The sequence below is a fragment of the Sinocyclocheilus grahami genome, unplaced genomic scaffold (genome assembly GCF_001515645.1).
Source record: "Sinocyclocheilus grahami isolate Dianchi unplaced genomic scaffold, SAMN03320097.WGS_v1.1 scaffold302.1, whole genome shotgun sequence".
In the NCBI taxonomy this organism is placed as follows: domain Eukaryota; kingdom Metazoa; phylum Chordata; class Actinopteri; order Cypriniformes; family Cyprinidae; genus Sinocyclocheilus; species Sinocyclocheilus grahami.
This window is the reverse complement of record NW_015505481.1, coordinates 689422-714495: the sequence shown is the minus strand read 5'-3', so window position 1 is coordinate 714495 and position 25074 is coordinate 689422. Positions and strand designations below refer to the sequence as shown.

At 38.1% G+C, this 25074-nt stretch overlaps 1 protein-coding gene across 2 annotated transcripts in view; it reads right to left on the bottom strand.

Annotated features, from left to right (window-relative positions):
* Positions 1–25074, bottom strand: part of LOC107601253 (protein kinase C beta type) — a 150474-nt gene that overhangs the window by 88843 nt on the left and 36557 nt on the right. For both annotated transcript variants that reach the window (XM_016293367.1, XM_016293366.1), the window contains exon 3: positions 21529–21611. In XM_016293367.1, the coding sequence (XP_016148853.1) occupies positions 21529–21611 (83 nt within the window). The remainder of the gene's footprint in view (positions 1–21528; positions 21612–25074) is intronic.

The following is a 25074-nucleotide window of genomic DNA, read 5'->3' as shown; positions in this document are numbered from 1 at the left end:
GATGCCATAGAAGAACCTTTTTGTCTAAATGGTTCCATAAAGAACCTTTAACATCTGAAGAACCTTTCTGTTTCACAAAAGGTTCTTTGGGGTGAAAGAAGGTTCTTCAGATTATAAAAAGGTAAGAAAGAGATGGTTCTTTAAAGAACCTTTGACTGAATGGTTCTTTGTGGAACCAAAAATGGTTCTTCTATGGCATCGCTTGAAGAACCTTTTGAAGCACCTTTATTTTTAAGAGTGCAGCACGGATCAGCTCTAGGCATGACGAAGCGATATCGTCTTCTTTTGGAAGGCCAAACAAAGTAGTTTTGCTTTCACAATTAAGCAGCGTCTCCACAACATGGCGCCGGCGGCAACAACAATACTACAGTGAGAATAAAAGTTATGCCTTCTTTCTTTGCGTGAACATTTTGGCGGCTTTATGCAACTCTTCCCACACAGTGACGTAGACATGTGGGGCCGTGTTTAAACAAGGCGTTTTAGGTAGGCGTGGCTGACTCTTAACTTTTATAAAGAATATCTCTTTGGATTTGAGACTTTAGTCTTTGCAACTTTACAGATCTTTTTTATGCACCGAGAGCTTGTAACACTCCAAAGAGAAAGGAAAAATTTAAAATCGCATCATATGACCCCTTTAATAAAATGTATTTTTTATTTGTTTTTTCATATTTTGCCTAATTACATATTACTTGTTAGTTTTGTCATTTTCTTGAAAACAATGGTCTAGTTTCTGGCCGAGGTAGCTATACACTTCAAAAGTGAGACAAATCTACAGTACTACTACTCAACCGAATTATGCCACACGGGCCATTTCTGTGCATTATCCATGGTATCTTTTTCCTTGCTTTTTTTCATGAGAACAGTTGTGAAAATATCAATTTGGATGGCACTCTACAAACAACCAAACCTATAGCAACCCATTAGGCAATATAACTTCAACCTCAACCGAGGTGGTACTAAAAAAAGTACCAGGTACCAGGTACTGTACCCAGTGGAAAACCCCCAAAAAGTGAACCGTACCGAGCCGTACCGTACCATGCAGTGGAAAAGCGCCAATACACAGCACTGAGCAAACCACAAAACCTACACGATCGAGTGGGCAATTTGGACAGCAATATGAAAACCACTAGAGCCAGTGCACTTTCAAAGCTCAATGGAAAGCAGCTAAGTGCTTAATCAAAATTATATTAACCATCCCAGCCATATTAAACAGCATTGAGGAAGTTTTGGAAACAGAAGATGGAAGGCATTTCTATCCATACATCAAGTACAAAGTATAATCAAGCTTTAAAGCCTGAGCCTCCATGAATTATGGACCAAGCTGTCCATTTTCCTCTTGTGTTTGCCGGCAAAGTTACAAGCGATGATCGTGCTTAATGTAGTGAAAAGTACGGAGCCCATGAGTTCATTCACAAAAAGTTTGCTTTGCAATGCAATACTTTGCAACCGAATGTACAAAGTTTCGCAAAAGAACGCAAAAGCATTGAAGTATGTTGGCCTACTTGTAATAAAATGAAAGTAAAATGCACAAATAACATTAAGATTCAAGGAGGTCTAAAAGATTTTCAAAACTTTTACAACTTTTTTTGCTTTAGAACATTTACAAATGTTAAATATACAAATAAAATGTTAAGGATACCACTGCATCTATATGAAAAAAAGCACGTGATTTAGTTATTTTCAAAGCTTTCAATGTACTCTCATTATAATATAACTTAATTATTGTTTATTTAATTCTAACAAGTACTTTTTTGTTAAATATTAACCAAAATTAAAAATCATTTGTTTATAATCTCTGCACAGGAGAGACTTGGTGTTGTTTCGAAACAAAAGAAAATATATTGTATCGGCTATCGGCCAAAATGAGTTGAAAAATATCGGCATATTGGATATTGGCAAAAATCCAATATCATGAATTCTGTTAAGAATAATGAAACAGGGTTGAGCGAAACTACTTACTTTTAAAATCATATTTTAAGTGGGTTGACTAAATTACTAGTTAAATAAACTTTATAGGAATGTCTCAAATGTTTTTTTGTCTATAGAATGAACATCAATGGAGTCCAAAACCACATTAGACCACACTTCTATTGTATGGAGAACTGAGGCATTTTTCAAAATTCTCTTTTGTGTTCCAAAGAAGAAAGTCATAAAGGTTTGGAAAAACATGAATAAATAATGATTTTTTTTTTTTTGAGTGAACTATGCATTTTTTTTAAAAAGCCCTATTTCATGTTCAATGCATCCTTCTTACATAAATAAATTTTCTAGCATTCAGAAACAATCCGATAAAACATATTGGTGCATCTCATGGCACCACAAACAATTTGCAGCACCATCTAAAGCAGCACAGAAAACAATATGATGTGCTCACGTCTGTGAAGGTCCATTCAAACAAATGAAGGCACATCAGAAGAGGGCTGTGAAATGCAGAGTAGGTGCAGGTGTGAAGGGGCTTTTGTAGACTCATCTGAATAGTCTGATGACAATGACACCCCTGTAGCGCTGGCCCATCCGACAAAACTCAGATTCACTCATAATAAAGAGAAGAGACACAGTATAATTCTTTTGTATTATAATTCCCTGTCAACTTATACAGATGGGACACAGTGAGCAGCATACAAACAATGAAAGCCGGTAGATGAAATTAAGCCCAACATATGGGTGCCTGTCCAAACAGAGATCCATAGACAGAAAAAACAGCAAGTGACAGACGCAAATAAAATCATAGCACCATCTTTGTGATAGAACTGATCTAAATACTTTTATTATTTTAATTTATTACAAAAAACACCCTCTTCCAAATTGTATATATATTTAACTACAGTTATACAAACAACCTGTCCGTTTTGTACCCGATTTCAGGTCTGTATGGGGACATCTGATCCCAATATGTAGGCAAAACCTGAGCCACCCACACACAGTGTGCAGGAGTGGGTTTCTCTGATCACGTCCCTCTTCAAAGCAGATGTGATCATTTAAGGCACTTTGTTCATCACTGAACCCTCATTAAAATGAAATGTGAGAGCACAGGGACAGTCTAAATTGATCAAGACCCACTGATCACAAAATACTAATGTTCCTTTGTGGACATCACAAAAGATTATACTGACCTTCTGACCACAACTAGAGACCATTTTTACCAGAATATGTCAAATTGTATTATTATATATTACCTATATTGTGTGCTGCAGATAACTGAAAGACGAAACTATGCACTGTACCAGGTTTTCTTGTGTCTGCTTTTTTAAATGACTCCAACAAGCATGCGTCTTTTTGAGATCTTTCAAATTTTCTACCGTCATGTCCTATTACGTAAAATAAGTAAGACCAAGGCCACACTTCCCCTAAAATATTCTGAAGTGCAGACTAATCAAATACAGACAGGTTTATTTTTAAACAACTTTATTACATGTTGAATATGTGGTTACATCCTCAAGTGTGGCAAAGTGAACTGAAGCTCCTTCAGAGAGGGGAGTGGTGTGTTTGGATTGGCTAAACTTGTCAGGCAAGAAGTTCACAGTTCCCTCAGACCAATGCAGGTGTTTGGGAAACCAAGAAAAAAAAACCCCACAAAGCAGTTCACAGGAAACAGTAAGTGTTACACAGGAAAACGATTTTCTGCACACAACCCTTTAGAAACTCCACCACTAATATGTCAGTGCCTTAACATGCAGTTCATGTGTCTCGCTTTCTATGCATTAAAATTGCACTATATTTTATTTTTATATGCACTATACCGAAATTAATGAAATTTAAGATTTTCATGACTTCTCCAGGCATGTCCTGCTGATTTGCTGGTCTCCGCTGATTTCATCAAGTCTCCCAGACTGGTCAAACTGGTGTTTGGGCAACCAGCTGGTCTTCCAATCTGACTAACTGAAAAGTGCTCGAAACCTTTTTTAAACCAGCTAAAAGACCAGTCTAACTAAGCTGAGAGAGCAACTAACAAACAAACCTGCTAAGGGTAGTTTTTTCAAAAGGATAAAAATCTCATATTTAAAATTCCTTAAAGGGGTCATATGATGTTGCTAAAAAGTACATTATTTTGTGTATTTGGTGTAATGAAATGTGTTTATGCGGTTTAAGGTTAAAAAAAAACACATTATTTTCCACATACTGTACATTATTGTTTCTCCTCTATGCCCCGCCTTTCTGAAACGCGTCGATTTTTACAAAGTTCATCGGTCTGAAAAAGTAAGGTGTGCTGTGATTGGCCAGCTATCCAGTGCGTTGTGATTGGCCGAATACCTCAAGCATGTGACGGAAATGTTACGCCCCTTACCATACTGTGATGATGCCCTGTCAGGCCGGAGCGATGATTCAAAAACATGAAAACCCATTATAAACGAGGCATTTGTTGCATCCAGTGGAGACATAATTACGGATTATAATGACTTATACTGTCTTTTTACGCGTTGCATCGCGCCGCATAAACAAAACCATGACTGCATTTGTGATCGGAGAAATGACAAACAACAAGCCCTGCTCTACACTGCCCAAAAAACACGCTTTAAATATAAAAAATATAAAATATAAAAACTCTTTAAATATAAAAAAAATGTACTTACAAACAGTCTGTGAATCAGAACAGCCGGCATTGTAGTCTACTCTCCCAGGATCAGGAAACAGTCCTCCATAAAATGTGCTGCACACATCTGAATATTTGGGTTGAAGTGTTCTGGAACAGTGTTGTAAATACAACTTAACCACTGATTTCTAGTCGTGTCCATTTTTGGAAGGCCAAACAAAGTAGTTTTGCTTACACAACGAAACACAGCGTCACACACAGCGGGCTAGAGTGAGCAGAGGCCAGGGGCTAGAGTGAAGAACGGCCGGAGGGCTAGAGTGAGCAGAGGCGGGGGGCTTGAGAACAACGCGGCCGGCGGATTCGACAAAGGAGCGGCCGGCGGGCTTGTGGCAACCACATGTGATGACCCCAGGCTGGACTCCGCTTCGTCCACGGTGAAAGCCGATCCGGCGATCGACAGCGCAAAGTTGATGTATTTCCTCAGCGACCAGCACAGATCAGCTCTAGGCATGACGAAGCCATATCGTCCTCTTTTGGAAGGCCAAACAAAGTTTTGCTTTCACAAAGAAACACAGCGCCTTCACGACATGGTGGCGGCAACAACAATACTACAGCGAGAATGAAAGTCATGCCTTCTTTCTTTGCGTGAACATTTGGGCGGCGTTATGCAAATCGTCCCACATAGTGACGTAGACATGTGGGGGCGTGTTAGAACGAGCCGTTTTAGGTAGGTGTGGCTGACTCTTAACTTTTATAAAGAATATCTCTTTGGATTTGAGACTTTAGTCATTGCAACTTTACAGATCTTCTTTATGCACCAAGAGCTTGTAACACTTCAAAGAGAAAGGAAAAATTTAAATCGCATCATACGACCCCTTTAATATTTCCATGTTTTCCCTTAAAGGGATACTTCACCCAAAAAAATTTAATTCTGTCATTAATTACTCACCCTCATGTTGTTCCAAACCTGCAAGACCTTCGTTTATCTTTGGAACACAAATTAAGATATTTTTGATGAAATCCGAGAGCTTTCTGACCCTCCATAGACAGCAAGGGAACTACCACATTCAAGAAATTAAGCATTTGTGTGCAAAAAATATATAACAAATTTATTCAACAATTTCTTCTCTTCTGTGCTAGATTTCACCGCCATTTACGACAGTATCACAACACATGTGTGTGACGCTGCTGACGCAGGAGCCCGCGTTCTGACGTTGTGCTCTCGTGAAGAAATTGTTGAATAAAGTCGTTATTTTTGTTTTCTTTACGCACAAAAAGTATTCTCGTAGCTTCACAAATTAAGGTTGAACCACTGAAGTCACATGGACTATTTGAACAATGTCCTCAAGACCTTTCTGAACCTTGAACGTGTCAGTTGTGTTGCTGTCTATGGAGGGTCAGAAAGCTCTCGGATTTCATCAAAAATATCTTAATTTGTGTTCTGAAGATGAACGAAGGTCTTACGGGTTTATTTTAGTCCTAGGAACTCTGTTTGGGGAAACTAAATTAGCTCCTACTTCAGAGTAGGGTCTAAAACAGCTCTATAGGAACTACCAGTGATGTAAGTGTACGCTGATTGGCCAAACGCATACGAAACACCGGCTACCCGGCATTTTTAAAAAGCCATGTAAAAATACTTACTCCATGAACATGATCTTTTTCTGTATTGCGGATCTTTGCTGATATCGCGTTTGGTCTTGTTCTGTATCGCGTATCTTGTCAGTGTCTGCACTTGCTTGGCCATTTGTTGTGGAGAAAATAAGGAAAGTGTGTTCATGCGCCAGCAGAAAACAGTGAAAAGAAGTAGTCTTTGAGAGAAGCAGTCTTTATCAGTGGAAGTTAAAAGCAGCTTGTAAGTGTATTTACTTGTCTCATTAGTGTGTAGTCCAGTTGTAGTTGCTAGGAAACGCTTGTTTTGTTTACTGTGTGGAGACTGCTGATATCGCGTTTGGTCTCGTTCTGTATCGCGCATCTTGTCGGTGTCTGCGCTTACTTGGCCATTTGTTGTGGAGAAAATAAGGAAAGTGTGTCCAGCTGAATTAATTTTGTATTTTGGTAGACGGGTATAAAAAAAAAAGCTTAGTTTACCGCGGCAGCGGTCGCGTGAAGGCCTCCTTGTGTGAAGATCGAAGAGTGTAAAGACCATCGACTCTACCGTGCGACTCCACCGGGCAGGGACACTGGCAAAGGATAAGTATCACTTTTTATTTCTCCTCTTTCCTACTTGCTCTTTGTTTCGCATCTGTTTCAGTTTTTATAAACATTTCTTACTATGTGTAAGTAAGTTATTGTTTTTTTAATGTGTGTTTGGCAGTGTTATTTTTTAGGATTACTGATAAACTACTGTCATTTGATTTGTATTATTTGTATTTATTTTAATTTTAGTTAAATTATGTCTGAATTTATTGTGTCTGTATAGGTCTTTTATTAAGTTTGTTTTATTTAATTCGAGTTATTTTAATACTTCAACAAACTAAATGGAAATGAAATAATATATATATTTAATTTATAAATGTGTATGTATATATATCTATATCTATATGTGTGTGTGTGTGTGTGTGTGTGTGTTTGTACATACACATGTTTTTTTTTTTGGTGTTATGTTAGAATCATTATTATACTCTTATACCTTATGTTCTTTACTATTTTGAATTGTTTTTAGCTTTATTTTTATTTTTTCATTAAAATTTTAAGTTTTCGAAATTTTGTTGTATGCATTTGTCATTTTTATTTAATCTCTTTATTTTTAAAGTGTGTACAGGTAGTATTTATAAAGTTTTAGCTTTTAGTTTTGGATCTGTTTTTAGGCGTTTTAATACTACAATTGATTGCTTCTGTTGTCCTCATTTGTAAGTCGCGTTCGATAAAAGTGTCTGATAAATGACTAAATAAAATAATTAATGACATAATTTTCATTTGTGGGTGAATTATCCCCTTACGTTTTATTCATTTTTCTAGTAATCTGAAAAAAAAAATGAAAAAAAAGACAAAATCAAGTGAACCTGCTATATAATGCAAAAATATTTTTGCTGCACTTGAAAAGGTCAAAATTAAACAGTTAGAAATTGAATGGTGCATTAAAATGCTTAAGGTACCGCAGCCGCTGATGCTTTGCTCCATAGCATCTAATGCACTGAGCAACACTGATGTGAAAGGACCTTAATACTCGATAATTATCTCACCTAAGTTACAGTACACTGCGTACAAATGCCATTATGCCTGTCATAGAGGAAAACGCTGCTGATTTTTCTATGACAAAGCAACAAAGATTCTTTTTAGATAAGGCGCATGCACAATCCTCCCACTTCCATGCTTCTATCACACAGCACGCAGCGCACTGAGTCATCGAATAATCAGTACTGAATAAGAAGGTGCAGGCAGTTCTGTACAAAAGAGTTCAAATGGAAAGGCAGGGGAGGGAGAGGAGAAGCAATAGAAATGCATCGCTATAGAGCCCTCCCACCCGGTGGCCTTCAGAGGGTTCCCATGGTGATGGCCAAAGCCCATCGCCCAGCAACAGGCTGGTACCTGTCATAGCGAGAGTTCGCGGCAGTTGTCGCGTCTGGCTGAAGGAAAAATAATAATACACTTGAGAAGCCGAGCATTTCTGTGTAAAGACACACAAACACATACTTTCACACTTCCATTTCCCCTTTTCTCAAACTATGCACTATTTATGAGGCATGTTTTTCTTTAGTAGCAGCTGTAGATTATGATCATGTCGGAGAGGGGGGTTGTGGGTAGCATTTATCACAGTGTCAGTACCACTGTGATAGAGTTATGCAAAACACAGTTTCAGTGGTTTGCTACAAGAAACGGTCATGGCCAAAAGTTAAAGGCTCTAGTTGATCATGAAATAGTAATATATAACAATAATGTAAAATAATCTCAATCATTACATATTATATGAAATGTATCCAAACTATTAACAAACTATTAACTACGACTTTTGCCTCAAAAAACTTCTACTAATTTACTGCTTATTAAAAGTAAGCTAGTTGTTAAGTTTAGGTATTGTGTAGAATTAGGGATGTAGAATATGGACACGCAGAATATGTGCTTTATAAGTACTAATAAACAGCCAATATGTTAATAATAGGCATGTTAATAAGAAACTAGTTAATAGTGAGAATTAGTCCCTATTCTAAAGTGTTACCAAATGTTTTAATAAAATGTAAATGATATAAAAACATAAACGAACAATAAAATATATAACTTTATTTAGTTCACAACCTGAATAGAATTTAAATTCTCCTTGAAACTGTCACAAAAATTGTACATTTTTTATTTATGGCACATACTGACCAAGCATATCCAAAGGGTTCACATACTTTTTCCCACGGTAAATGTGTTTCTCGTTACTGAAAGTGGCTGTAAAGCAAAAGATTCATTGGGATAATATGGTCTGAGGGACAAAGGAATTTTTCTCACACACACACACACATAGACATCCTCAGTTCTGATCAGTCCAGCCATGTTGCCTTCTTAATTCTTTGTGACAAGCAAACTGCTCGGCAACAGAGTGACATTTGGTTTCTCCTTGAAACTGCTCTTTAAATAACTGCACAATAGCTTATTCTTCCAGAAGAGCACATCCACACAAACAGCTTACATATGAATACACATCTTCGCTCTTTATACCTTCAGGCCTACAAGCATGAAAGGTAAATCGCCCAAACAGAGAAAAGTGTGACTGGCGAAGGAAACGTGTTTATGCAAATGCCTGCCTGGCCTTATTAAATCAGTGCCCCATGGGAGCATGCAACCAGTGTGAGAGGGGTATTTATAGACATCACCCACTTCTGGCAGAGCATGTGGGCGCATCCATGACTATCCCAGAGGGATTTCAAATAATGACAGTTGGGAGTGGGAGATGGCGTGGAAATTTCTAGAAAGGGTTAAGCTTTGTGAATGGCAGAAGATGAAAAGCGAGCCTAAGGGGGTCTTTTTGTGTTTCTCAAAAACATTTAATCGGCTCACAATATTTCCTAACGAGTTACGGTACAGGTAGTAATTTATCCATAAAAATGGAATGTGTGAATATATATATATATATACACACACAGGCTTGGTGAGGCATGGTGTTTGTGTGTGTATGTGTGCGCATCGAGGGGTGAGAACCAGAAGGGCGTAAGTGACATTTCACCAACTTTACAGGAGGGCCAAAACAAAAATTTACCAGTTTTATTTGATTTTGTGTACTCGAGTTCAATCTTTTATAATGAAACTGTGTACACACATGGATAACAGTATACTTACTGAACACTATTTTAACATTTATTCAGAAAAAAAAATTCCACGTTTTAAAACCAAAAAATTTTTTTTAAAGGGGTCCTATTATGCTCTTTTACAAAGTCTTGATTTTGTTTTGGGGGTGTACTAGAGCAGGCTCTCATACTAGGTTGTTCGAAAAACATTATTTTTCACATATTTTACATTATTACAACACCTCTCTCCCCAGTCTGGCATGAACGGCTCGAATAGTTCCTGTATCAAATGAAGGCCCGCCTTCTGAAATACGAAATGTGCTGTGATTGGTTAGCTGGGCCAGTGTGTGTTGTATTTGGCAGCACTAGGCGCCTGTCGGGAAATGTCACGCCCCTTACCATAGCCGCCTGTGAGCTTCAGTGTAAATATTGCATCAAAATCAAATCAATTTGAGCGAGATTTAAACCCGGATGATTGTAACCACTCTTAAGTTCTTCTGCCTTGGGGAAAACTAGCGTGTCTCTGACAAAGTGATAACACTCGTTGCCTTCTCTAGTGCAGCTCAACCAGGTCTCGTCCCATTCGTCATGTGTGTGATATCACAAATCCCGGAAAATATGCGTTGTAGTCCAACCGAGTCGTTCATTGTAGTTTTTGAAAAGTGATTTCTGTTAAATAAAATATCTCCTTTTGAATTGGACTTTGAGCTTTGTAACTTTGCAGATCTTTTTTATGCTCAAACAGCAGCATTACAGATTAACTAAAGTTGAAAAAGTGAAAAAGCATAATAGGACCCCTTTAAACTCGTTGTCACCAATGTTTTATTCAATTTTGTGTATAAAAACATGGGCGTATCTGCTGACAATATGAACAAAACATTACATTAATGAGTTTAAAAGAAATAACAATCCATTGTGATAAAATAAAATATTGCATAATCAAATTAGTTAATTGAATGTGATTAATTTTACTGAAATAGTAATCTCAGGCACTTAACAATTTGGTCAAATGGTTGATTGAAAAGCCTTTACAGATGCCTTCCCTAGTGAAAAATAAATATACAAAAATGTATTTGAAATACATTTATTTAATGCTATACTACAAATACATTTACATATTATTTACATATCACTAAACTGGTATACTTAAAGTTTGGTAAATTGAAACAACTCATTTTGTACTCAATGCACTTTAATTGTAAGAAAGTAGTGCTGAAGTCTAACTAAAGATATACTGAAGTATATTTGATTGTGCTAAAGTTGAACTTTTGCAAGTATACTTCAGGTACACTTTAAATATCATGCATTTAAAGACTGATATTACTCGAAGATCATACGGTCCTCATCAATAGTGACATTAAAGCACATTTAGGCTTAATATTGATAAATGTGCACTGTGCACAAGTAGTACTCCAAATAAAGTTTAATTATAACTTTTATATCAGTAAGTATCAAGTGATATGTCAGTAAATAGACAATAAATAAAATGTTAATAGATTTGAACTAGTATGAATGTGTGTCATAAAGTAAGTTTCAGATGGAATTGTGAATTGTACATGAAATAGTAGCCTACTCTGACTGGCTGACTTGTCAAGCTTGGTGTCCACATAAGACTGTGGGATACTGCCATTTGTGCAGAGTGAGTAAGTCTTTCTTTTTCACAGCAGTGATCCCAGGTGGACATTTGTATAACGTTTTACTCACTGCATTTCATGTATCCGTTCCCCAGTAATATCCATTGTCTATGTCTGTCTGTCCCTTCTCTACATTCTCTCTCTTGTAGCTAGGCAGTAACTGAGTGCCTATATGATAACACCTATAGTAAAATAAAAGTAACATATTAAAATACATTTCATATTAAGTACTTCAACTCTATTAATATATTTACTGACATATTGCTCAAGACTTACTGCTATAAAAATTATAATTAAACTTTATTTGGACTACTACTTGTGCACTATGCACATTTCTCTATATTAAGCCTAAAATGTGTTTTAATTTCACTATTTATGATGGTTTTTAAATGCAAGATATTTAAAGTGTACCTGAAGTATACTTGCAATAATTCCACCTATACTTCAGTATATTTTTATTTGGACTTCAGCACAACAATTAAAATAGTTTCAATTTAGCAGACTTTAAGTATACCAGATTAGTATACTAAAAGTACAATTGCAGGGTATTTTTATTAAGTACATAAATATGTATATGTGTTTGTAGTATACTAAGCATGAAATAAATGTATTTCAAATACATTTTAGTATATTTATTTTTCACTAGGGACAAACCATCAGAATGTAAGTTGTTGGTTACTACTCACTAGCTAGCTACACCTCACTGACAATGAGTTCTGGATATTGCATTTTCTCCCTCATCATCCAGCTCTTTGTCACAAAATAAGATAAATAATACATCTTCAGCAGCAAAAAAAATGGTTTCTTCTCATGGTTGACCTACCTGGCTTACATGTGGTGTCAGCCATTTTGACTTAAGTGCTATCCACAAGCTTTACCCACAGTACATTTCTCAGTGTCAAAGGGGCGTAAGTGCAGTTACGCCCTTTTGGCACCAACTGGTTTAGTGTGTTCAGTGTTAAGTCTTTTGGTTTCTAATGAATAACTCCAAAATTATTTAGAATTCACTTGTGTCCTTTTAGCAGTAGAAAGAGCTCATCAAGAGCTTTCATTTGATTATATATATATATATATATATATATATATATATATATATATATATCCATTTCACTCAAAATGTCACTTACGCCCTTCTGGTTCTCACCCCTCGGCATGTTTATGTGGTTTATGAGGATACAAATTTATGAGGACACTTTCGTGTCCCTGTAATTCAAAAGGTTTATAAATCTAAATGTTTTCTGTGAGGGGTATAGGTGTAGGGTTGGTGTAGGGCAGGGGTGTCAAACTCAGTTCCTGGAGGGCCGGAGCCCTGCAGAGTTTAGATTCAACACCTAATTAAACAAACCTGATCCAGATAATCATGTCCTTCAGACTTATTTGAAAACTACAGGGTTTGTGTTGGAGCAGGGTTGGAGCTAAACTGTGCAGGGCTGTGGCCCTCCAGGAACGGAGTTTGACACCTGTGGTGTAGGGTGATAGAAAATACAGTTTGTACAGTATATAAAAACCATGGAGAGTCCCCATAAACCATAAAAGCCAACATGTGTGTATGTGTGTGTATCTGCACTGTTGCTCATGCCAGACAGGTAGCAATGCAGCTAACAAGCATTGCTCTTGTGGCAAACAACAGCATTGGAACAATTGGCTTGTCTATTGTAGCCAATTATTCCAGTGGAGCTGTGTGTCTCTGTCTGTAGCATTTTTAAGAGGTGACGATCATCAGGGCTGAGAGGATAAATTGGGAATCTCTTTCTCACTATATCCTCGATTTCAATGATTTACTAAGAAAGTGAATTGAACCAACATGGCTGAGATTTAAATAAAAGGCAGATACTAGATATTTTAGGTTTCCTAAGAAACCAGTGGGCGTTAAACACCCTTGATCGAAGGTGTGAAAGACATTTCTGCTTTCTAAAACCCTTACTGATCAAAGCCAACAGTCTTGTCACATTTGACAAACTCCCTTTAATACAAAACACGTACTATGGAATAAGACCTGCAAGAAAAAGCAAGCATATTCTCACACGTCCATGAACCCAACTAAAGTCTGGTTTGGTCTGTTTTTTATTGCACAACTGCAATCAGAGTTGAGTTTCAGTGTGATACACAGTTCTTATGACGTGAATGAGAGTTTAATGAGACTACCGGTACAGAAATCCCTTGGTGAATGTCTAATTAGCCCACTTCTATAATTGAAGCCTAAAACGAGCCCCTTCGAAAACATCTTTGAGTCCGCCTTGCTTGGCTGTCTTTGACATTGACTATATTTATACCTACAATCCCCTTTAGTGGCTCTTCTGAAACTAGCTAGCAGATTTACACAAGAAAAACTAATGACAATGTCACAAGGCCAAGGCTTCATCAAATAGAAATCGCGCCTAGTTTACTGGCACGTCGACGTCCAGAGCACATGTGTTTTGGCAGCACTTCTAGACCGGCGGAGAACAAACGTGAAAACAGAATTAAGCATGAACCTCATCACCGTGGCTCTGGAGGAGGATGAAAGGGCGCGTTTCATCTGCATGAATGAGATGAACGGCGAGGCTTCTTAGAGAAGTGGTGGGACAGTGCCAGATCGCTAATGTGGACTGAGGCATGGAAATGTGCTAACGACATCCCACCAACGTTCACCAATTTAGATCACTCTGAATCCCTTTGTGGAGCGTCTGCCAGCCGTGTCATATCGCCTGGCCCTGCTGGGTGCACTGTGTAAATATTACGGTATTCTAGGCAGGGGAGCCGACCCGGGACTTCTAGGGCACTCCTCAGAGAGCTGAAGGTACGTCTGACTGAGGGAAAGCCGCTGAGAGGGCTGTCAGACGCACAGCACTGGGACTATCACTCTTAAAGAGTTCGCAGGGCACTTGTGAGAAAGTGAAAGAATACAGCATCTTATCTCGAGGCAGAGCGGTCCAGCTCATAAATGAAGGCTGAAGCTCTTCTGAATACACAAAAACAGTTCTTATATGGTTTTACTGGGGTAAATGGTAAATTGTTTGCCAATGATGAAGGTAACAAGCAGTGTTTATAACAGTCAGATTATGTTGAAAGTAGCAAATAATTAACACTATTAATTTATCTATTTGTTTACTGACAATATAACCAGGGGTTCTCAAACTAGGGTCTAGGGTCCACTTGGTGCAGTAAGGGGGTTCTAGGGTCCAAAGAAAAAAATATGAAAGGGAACCCAAGAGGATTTTATGAAACCAATACAGTAACATTCAAAAGTAACATATTTTAAGGAATTGATACCTTTATTCAATAAAGAAGCATTAAATTGATCGAAAGTGACAGTAAAGGCTTTGACATTGTTATAAAAACTGGTCCCACATTATATTAGTTAACTACTATGTATTTACATCAGAAAATAAGTACAATGTACTTATTGTGTTCATATTGTATTGCAAAACACTTCTGCTGCTATTGAGGTGGGATACAGGTAAGGTTAGGGACAGGTTTAGTAGTATGGGTAGGTTTAAGGGTGTGTTAAGGTGTTAATTATAATCGATTACACTGTGGACCCATTAAATGGGAAATTAATTACAAATCTAATTACATGTAGGTATTTTATTTTAAATATAAGTACAATGTAAAAACAGTGTTATCTTTGACTAATATTTAAATTTGTTTGATGATCTGAAACATTAAAGTGTGACAAACATGCAAAAAAATAAGAAATCAGGAAGGGGGCCAACACTTTTTCACACCACTGTATGTACACAATAGCCACGTTTTCACTGCCAGGCCAAACGCGAGCATGCTAGTGCGTGCCAGGGCCAGTCGTGTTTCCACTGTCACTTCTGGGGCTTGATCGTGCCTCATTGGGGCTTCCTAGAAGCAGGCCAGCTCGGGCTTGAGGAGTGCTTATGAACAACGGCAGAGTTTCTCTGCATCTGGAGAGCATCAGTGGCGTGAATTATTTCATATAGTTAACAGCTATAACACCAGCATTAAAATTCTTTTAAAACGATTTAGCTCAATAACTTCTGTTTGAGGCCCGATTATGGGATGATATTAGACTCAAAATGATTAATAGATGCACGCACAATTATCCATGTACTGCATACTGTGACGAGAGGGGCGGGGCCGAGAGCCGTGGGAACGGAGCGAGGCCGGTGGAGTAATTGCGAATGCGCGACACCTGCGCCACTCACCGTTCTCGAGTTCCACGGAGGAGCTCCGGAAGGATACAAAGGAGGAGTGATGACAGGGAAAGACGAGAGAGGACCAGGCCTGGAGTTTATTTTGGTTTTGTTTGTGCGCGACAGTCGTCCGCGAGGGGCTGTCGCGCTGTTTTGAGTTTATGTTATTATTAAAGTTTGTGTAAATGTTCGCCGGTTCCCGCCTCCTTCTTCCCGACCTACAAACTTTGTTACATTGGTGCCGAAACCCGGGAGGAAGGAGGGGCACGCTGCCAGAGATCCCTCGCCGCTGGGGTGAGTCCGCGGTGCCATCGAGTATGGCGGAGCAGTCTGCCGCCATGGACGCTCGAGGCGGTGGGCTGGAGTGAGTTGCCGGGGGCGGACGAACTCGCTGCCGGCCGCCTGGGATGTGGAGGGACGGCTGCCGTCCGTGAGGGAGCGGAGGAGTCGCCGCCGTTCGCCTGAGGCCGGAGCCTGCTGCCATCCGCCATGATGGGGAGGAGCAGGGAACGGGGGACTCCTGCCGGCTGCCCGAACGCGGAGGAGCCGTCGCCGTCCACTGGGCGGCGGAGGAGTGTTGTGCCGTCCACTGAGGGCTATCCAGTGCTATGAAAAATACGCAAATGTGCGTCACTACACTGAAACAAATGCTTTTCAACCGGTGTTCTTAACCGGCGAGTTAAGAATTACATTAATGTGCAGAATTTTGTTCAAATAGAGACATATGTGAATACAAATGTTATAGTTTGTATTAAAGTATCACGATTTGTGCATGTAGCAATTCTATTTGATTCATTTGAATTTTGAGACTTTCGTTCCGCCCTTTTAGCCTTTCCCAATCCACACACACACAGCTCGCGATCCGCACGCAGCTGAGCCACAGTAAATCAGCAACCACTAGATGGCACTAGCCCCAGTCACATGTGCGCATTCCATTGAGTACGGTTTTATGAATGTTACATTGTTTTCTCTTTGTTTCTTTTTGGTTTGGCTATTCTCGTCTACCGTAGAAATATAATAAAGATGTTTTATTGAACTTGTTCTAACTTAAAGGGGTCATATGATGCGATTTCAATTTTTCCTTTCTCTTCAGAGTGTTACAAGCTCTTAGTGCATAAAGAAGATCTGTAAAGTTGCAAAGACTAAAGTCTCAAATCCAAAGAGATATTCTTTATAAAAGTTAAGAGTTAACCACGCCTACCTAAAACGGCTCGTTCTAACACACCCCCACATATCTACGTCACTATGTGGGAAGATTTGCATAACACCGCCCAAATGTTCACGCAAAGAAAGAAGGTGTAACTTTTATTCTCGCTATAGTTTTGTTGTTTCCGCCACCATGTCGTGAAGACGCTGTGTGCTGCGGCTGTAAGTACGTTTTAATTTAAAGGATTTGCCACTGATGATTCAAACACGAATTTTGAGCAATGTAGAGTAACGTTAGTGCTTGTTTGTCATTTCTGATCACAAATGCAGACATGGTTTTGTTTACGCGGTGCAACGCAATGCAACGCAACACGTAAAAAGACAGTATAAGTCATTATAATCCGTAATTATGTCCCCACTGGATGCAACAAATGCCTCGTTTATAATGGGTTTTCATGGTTTTTGTCTTGTCGCTCCGGGAGACGGCATCAACAGTGTGGTGAGGGGCGTAACATTTCAGTCTCAGAGTGAGTAAGAGTATTCGGCCAATCACAACCAGAGCATGTGCTACGCAAACATGGTGCCGCAAAAGTAGGCCTACTAGAGAATGTTATGTCGGAGCGGGATCTGAGCGGGAAGAGGTTCACGGTGAGCCTGAGCGGAATATTAACGGAGCGCTTGCTTGTGCGGTTAGAGCGACTGAGCGGAGCGCACGTCCATAGAGCGGAAAACGTAGCGGAGCGTCCCACCGCTCCGCTTCGCTCACATGCTCTGATCACAACGCACTGGATAGCTGGCCAATCACAGCACACCTCGCTTTTTCAGAACGATGAACTTTGTAAAAATCGACTCGTTTCAAAAAGGCGGGGCATAGAGGAGAAACAATAATGTACAGTATGTGGAAAATAATGTGTTTTTTTTACCTTAAACCACATAAACACATTTCATTACACCAAATAATGTTCTTTTTAGCAGCATCATATGACCCCTTTAACCTGTCTTAAGACACAGAATAGCTTATATTAATTTTCCCAAACAAGAACTTTGTGACGGTACCTTGTTTTTTTTTTTCTTTCTGTAATTCAAATGGCACGTTGTCAGTTATTCCTTCCTTGTAGGCTATTATTATTATTATTATTATGCAAAGATGAAGTTGACGATGCTGATTAGCCATCTCTGCAGTACGAGAGAAATGCACCTTTCATACAATCCTACAGCATTGCAAACGCTGCAGCCTGTTCATTATCAGAATAAAATACAGTCAACCAAACATATAGATACACTATAGAATCTAGATACACTGCTTAATTAAAACAACCTGTAGTACAATCCGTGCCGTTCAGCCTGAGCTCGGGCCAAGCACATATTTGCTCATGTGAAGAGGATGATTTTTCATGTGAAGAAGACCATGATTTATAATTTTTTTTTGGAAAGCGGGTTAAGTACAAAGCCTAGTTTACATAGGCCAAATAAATAATAGTCGTTGCATTCCAATTCAAATAGCCAACATTGTGAATATGGAAACATTTGGATTTGTGCCAAATGAGAGAGTAAGAAAGAGGATTATAGGGCCAAACAATAAAAAAAAATAAAAAAACATCTCCAGAATAAAGTCATTAGCCTATAATGCGAGATTAAACTCATTAAATATCCAGAAAAGTGTAGAAATAAAATATTGAGAATAAAAATAAATTAAATTTCGATAAAGTCGTTCATCAGCATCAGCGTCAACTTCATCTTTGCAGACACTGACTCAGAAAACAGTGTAGTACTAAGTAGCCTAAATAAAATATGTTCTAGCTATTTATGCGATCCGCTTGAGCGCGAAATAGTCTATAGCCTATAAAACACTCGTTTAGCATAGTTTAGTTTAAGTTAATTTAATAGTTTAATTAAATATAAACGTGCGATTACTAATGGCTTAAATGAGCGACTATAATACCCCTTTTATTAATAATAATAATAATAATAATAATAATAGCCTACAAGGAAGGAATAACTGACAACGTGCCGTTGAATTACAGAAAGAAAGAAAAGGTACCATCACAAAGTTTTTGTTTGGCAAAATTAATATAAGCTATTCTGTGCCTTAAGACAAGTTAAGTTAGAGCAAGTTCAATAAAACATTTTTATTATATTTCTACGGTAGACGAGAATAGCCAAACCAAAAAGAAACAAAGAAAACACAATGTAACATTCATAAAACCATACTCGATGGAATGCGCACACGTGACTGGGGCTAGTGCCATCTAGTGGTCGCTGATTTTCTTAGGCTCAGCTGCGTGCGGATCGCGAGCTGTGTGTGTGTGTGGATTGGGCAAGGCTAAAAGGGTGGAACGAAAGTCTCAATTCAAATTAATCAAATAGAATCGATTCAGAAGAGAAGTGAATGAATACACGCGTGTCGCCTGATCCACAAATGCACATTTTAATCGCTACATGCACAAATCATGATACTTTAATACAAACTATAACATTTGTATTCACAAATTAATGTAATTCTTAACTCTGCAGACACCGGTTGAAAAGCATTTGTTTCAGTGTAGTGACGCACATTTGCGTATTTTTCAAATCGTGTACACGTTAATGAATTGCACTGGGCCTTGTTCGTTGGTAGTTGTATGTGTGGGGGACGTGAAATGCTGTAAACTGCAAAAATGAAGTCTTAAAATCCAAATGAACTGAACAAGATCGACTCGAACTAGACATCAATTAATGCACACGTGTCACCTGATCCACATATGCACGGATTCCTTTTTGCATGAGCAATTTATGATATATTAATGCAGAACAGAACATTTTTATTCGCAAACATGTCTGTATTTGTACAAATCGCTGCACAATCATTTAATCCTGAATTCCACAGACTCAAATTGAAAGGCATTTGTTTGTGGTTAGTAAGATACACGTATAAAATGTATGCAGTACATGGATAATTGTGCGTGCATCTATTAATCATTTTGAGTCTAATATCATCCCATACCCGATGTGGATTATGATCACCATACAAGGCAGAAAGTGATGCAAAAGACTATTCATGTTAGCCATTACCATAGTAAACATGGTAAATATGACCGCTTGAAGAAATCAGACAAATCTTATAAGCTATCACAATCGTGTATTTATTTAGTAACATATTTTATCTGTCAGTAAGTCTTGTCTCTTTAGCTCCACGTATGTCATAAAATATATCATAATCATAGTTTTTGTACGGAGCTCACTCTGCTACTCGGGCGTTTTTTTTTTTTAAGGAAAAATTATAGAAATGATCATTCTTTCTAAATTTGATGTATAATGTGACTACAAATAAACAAAAAAGATGTGACTGAATGTGTGTGTCCTCTTTCTCTTGTGAAATAACGGTAAATGCCATTTTTTTCCTGGGTGACTAATATTCATTCCTGACAAATTAATTCATTATGATCAATGTATCACAAATTATTGTAAAACATTGATGCTGTCGGATTTAAATCTTTAAGTAAACAACAAAACATGCAAACAAACGGCCGCTTTTATCATGTTCGTTTTGTGATCTCGCTAGTTCCAGTGATGTATTTCTGATAACTTCTCTTTGTTGGTGAAATGATGGGGTTGCGTAATGTTGTTCCAGAGAGGCGTGTAAAGGGTGGGTTTTAGTGAAGTGCAGCGGAGGTTCTGGCCCCACGATGGAAATGCAGCGATGCTACAAGTCTGAGACTATTAGCCCTGCCTGGCCTGTTTAAAGCACTGGCTCACACTGGCCCGACAATGGAAAAGCGGCTAATAAGTGCATTGTATCAAATGATTAATCTAAATGTGAGTACATAGTAGTTAAGGCCATCTAATACAAAGTGGGACCACATATTCAAATAGTTTGTATTGTTTGTTAGGTTGTAATAACAATTCAAAATCTTACAGTTTTTTACTATCTATTTTAGCATAAGTATATTACTATCCCATGAGGCCAAAGGAGAAAAAATACGTAATGATGTATGCATAAATGGTGGAGACCAGGGACACCATGATGTAATAAGTATGGATTGTATTTAAGCTACACGTGTATACTTATAAAATGTAGTTTTAACTGGTCAAGAAATTCTTCATTAAAGCAATGAGAAATTTTTAAATACTTTGAATAATATGTCATATTGTTGTGATTCATCTCGGATCAGATTGGTCTCTTTCACGGCTTTTACTGACATTTTTTTATGCCTGTGGTGACAATAAATGTCAAATTGATTTCCAGATGATGCAGCAAAATAATTTCGACGTGAGATTTTTGTTCACAATTCAGATTTTTTTTTCTGTAACTGGTGAAAAATGATAGTTTAGACAGACAGAGAATCAAGAAGTGGCTGAGAGTGAAGCAGAAATGTATTTTTCATAATTGCATGGATTCAAAGAGCAAAGCCATTTCCCGTAACTGCACAGGGCCATTCATTCTCCCCTCTGTTCCTGTGTGTAGTAATTGTAATGATGTGATCGAGCTGGCATTCTACGTTCACTCTCATCCACAATAACAAAAAAAGCGCTCTGGTCCCCCGTGTGGACGCGCTTCCTGTAGCTGTCACTATAGACCGGGTAATTTGTTGATTTAAATGGTTGTATAACTCAGGGCCCTGAGACAAAATGAGCGGAGAAGACTCCAGGAGGAAATCTGAAACGGAGAGGGTTATCGTCACCGCAGCTGTCTCACACACTTCCTCTGTGACAGTACGTCTGATTAGATTTGCCAGAGGACGACAACTTCTGCCCACCTTTTTTCTCTGTTCTCTCACGTGGGACTGAGAGAGAGAGACAGACACAGATTGAAGAGGAGAGACAAAGAGAAGGGGAGACAGAAAGCAGAAGAGTGGAAGGAAGGAAATGTAAGAGATATTTGTACTCACATCTGATGCAGGACCCTTATCTGCTCCGGGGCAGGAGAAGGTGACGAATTCATGGCAACGCTTGTGCACCACAAAGCAGCAGACTGAAAGAAGGAAGAAGGGAGAGACAGACAGATGAGATAAACGGTGAGAATCAGAGCTCATGGCACTGACAGACATTCATCTGCTGTGACAAAGGTCCTGTTTGATTTCACGTCATGCCCTTTGACCCAACCTGAACCCCCCTCACAAAAACTGCATCACAATACAACACTGCATGAGGCCTTACTACAACCGTTTAACAAAAAGTGGTTAACAAAAACCATGAATGCTTGTTTATTGCAGCTATTATTACATAATTCTTGGCTTTTGAATTGATTCCCAATTTGTGAGTGCTCCACAGTTGAAACAAAAGAGATGTGTGTGTTATGGCATTTAAATGGTGCTCTGTGTAGCGCACATGTACCACACATCACCACATTTTCTATTTTTGTTGCAGCGCACACCGACTGCAGCAATTATTTTCAGAAATAAAATACATGGCAATTAATTCACACATTAAATTTGCCAACAAAATCATTGTATTAAATTTAAATTTTGGAGTTCCCTTCATTCCTTCTTCATAAACTGCAATAATTCACTGGTTATATTACAGTTTTGGAAATATCTCTCATTTTCATTTTCAAAATGGTCCATAAGCACACATTTTTAAATTTTTTAAAACAACGGCTACAACAAAGATGTATGATAAACAAAAATAGAATATTTGCTTATTCAACTAGCTTAACCAGCAGTACTGGATGACAAACATTTTTAGGTCATTCATAGCATCAGAAACAAACCTTCATAAACATTCACAGCTATGTTGGTCCACCAGTTAGACCAGCACCAAACCAGTAAAAACCAGCATGAAATTCATGTTGGCCTAATGAAATGAGGTTGCATATATATAACAAAAATATATTAAAATTCACATTTAAAAATTATAATAAAATATAGAATGTATTTTAATTAACAAATACAAATAATTTAATAGTAAGTAATGTAAATAAATACACTAGCAGCTCCGGCCAAAACACAACAGCCAAACTTCAGACAGGCCGAACAGCCACTATCACCCACACACTCCAAATACTCCAGTGAGAAAAGTGAGAGAGAGAGAGAAAAACAGATTTGGAAGAGAACTGAAGCATATGATTCAGTGAAGTTTGCTCTTTTCATCTTTGTGATCCTAAACCAGTTTATTAAAAAATAAAATAAAAATAGGCCAAATACAACCTGAGCTAAACATTCAAGCAGCACCTAGTAACAACAATATTCCAGTTCTTTTGAGCTCCTTCATCTTTTTGGATTGGGAACTGGGCAACAGAACAATCAGTCCCTTGATTAGCTCGTTTGCAGATCTGTGGAAGGACCAGATTACTATAAAAACAATTGTGTGTTAATATGCAATTTTACTGTCCATTAAAAACCTTTTTTCTAGTCCAAATATCTTATTGAATAAAAAGAGAAAGAAGAATCACATCTTCTCAGATTTTTTTTCTTTTAAGAACAAAGATAGTACTAAGAAAATAGGTTTAAAAAAATTAGAAAAATAAATAAAAGTGATAAATAACAGTGCTTGAACAGAATATTACCAAATTCTCTCCCAAAATAAAAGGGGGGGGGGTGATCAGTTGGAGGGCAAAGGTTTTAGGGAACTGAATATATATATATTATCATAGAAAGATCCAGAGCTGCCATTCTGAGAACATCTTCAGCCCAAAACACTTAAATAGTAAATGGATCTTTAAACTTCTCCTCTTTAGAAGTGCATAGAATCACTTCAAAACGGAGTGCTGAATCCTGTGTATCTGAGCCAAAAGTAGACAAAACACATGATAGATTTTCATCTCGCCTTTTGGCAAACAACTCCTTTTTTGCCTCTCTTTTTAGTGCTCAGAATAAAATTGTGATGTGCAGACTATGATCAGCACTTGAGAACGATCAACACCACTTACATTTCTGTCAGGACCACTATCGTCAAAGGTGATTGACAATTAGCATACAGTTTGGATTGGCGGTATGGTTCCGTTCTGGGCAAGAACTCCCTGCGCATCCATGCAGCCTAGCATGGATGAGAGCAGGGAGAGCAGCGATAACCCCCCCAGGGTAAACAGAACAGAACCAACATAAATGTATTGCAGATATCGTTAAAGTTCAATAAGGTATTTACACATTTTAGAATTAGTCTGATTCAAGGAGAATCAGAAGGCTGAATCCTGACTGACAGAGGAGGAGTTGGGGATGGAGGAGGGTAATTAGCTATTGAGCAATGCGAAAAATGCTGATACTACTGCAGGACCTTATATGAATACTTGGATAGGTGTCGTATTCCCATAGGTTGATGGGGATCAGCTGAGGCGAGCTTGACTAACGTGACCTGCCAGAACTAACGCTACGCTAGATTTTTACATCCTGCAGTGGCTATGTATGCATTGTACACAAACTATATTAAAAATAACAACTCCACCCAAAAATGTGATCCACTACTCTTTCTTCCTTGCAACAAAATAGCTTTTCTTTGTCAGTTTTAGCTGTGCAATTACAATGAACGAGAACTTTCAAAGCTTAAGTACACACACAATATTACAAGTTTTCTTCAAAAGCATGATTCCTTCACAAATCACACATTCCTACATCTCTCATAAACACTCAAATGAAGGAACTTCAGTTCAGTTTAGAATATTTAAAAGTGCATTCAGCAGTTTGCTGCTAATTTAAAGTTTTACACATTAGGAAATAAGTAGATGAAGAATCATCTGAATGGCATAAACTCACATGAGTACTAATAATAGTTTTCTATAAAAAGTGTTTTAATTATGTATTGTGCGAGTCACCCACAGCGTTTCACTAAAGAGAATCCTCATGCTCATTGGCTGCTGCTTCTGTAGATACACTAGTAGAGCAGAATAGTATTGTTTGGTGATGCAAAGAGTGAAAATTAAACAATGGAAAACACTTATTTTCACACTTAGTGGAGAATCAGGCCTGAAGGCCTGAATATGGATGCCAAGGTTGTTTTATATATTTATAAATATATAAAACAGAGCCCCGGAGCGGTCAAAAAAATAATAAAATAAATGAACAAAAGCAATTTTTTAAGTTTGGGCTCCTAAACAGATCACTCACACCCAAAGCAGTTATTGTTTGATGTACTCTGCTTGACTGAAACCTGGCTAAAACCAAATTATAATATTGGTTTAAATGAGTCTACTCCACCAAGCTACTGTTATAAGCATGAGCCCCGTCAGACTGGTTGTGGCAGCGGTGTTGCAACAATATATAGTGATATTCTCAATGTTACTCAGAAAACAGGATACAGGTTCAACTCATTCAAAATACTTCTGCTTAACATTACACTGGTCAGATATGCAAAATAAATCTATCGTATCTCTTTGTACCCATAAATATACATGAACTAGACGAAATGACTAGCAACATGAACACTATCTTCTCTAATACATTAGATAAAAAACGTACTGAGCCATGGTACAACAGTAATACCCATTCTCTCAAGAAAGAAAC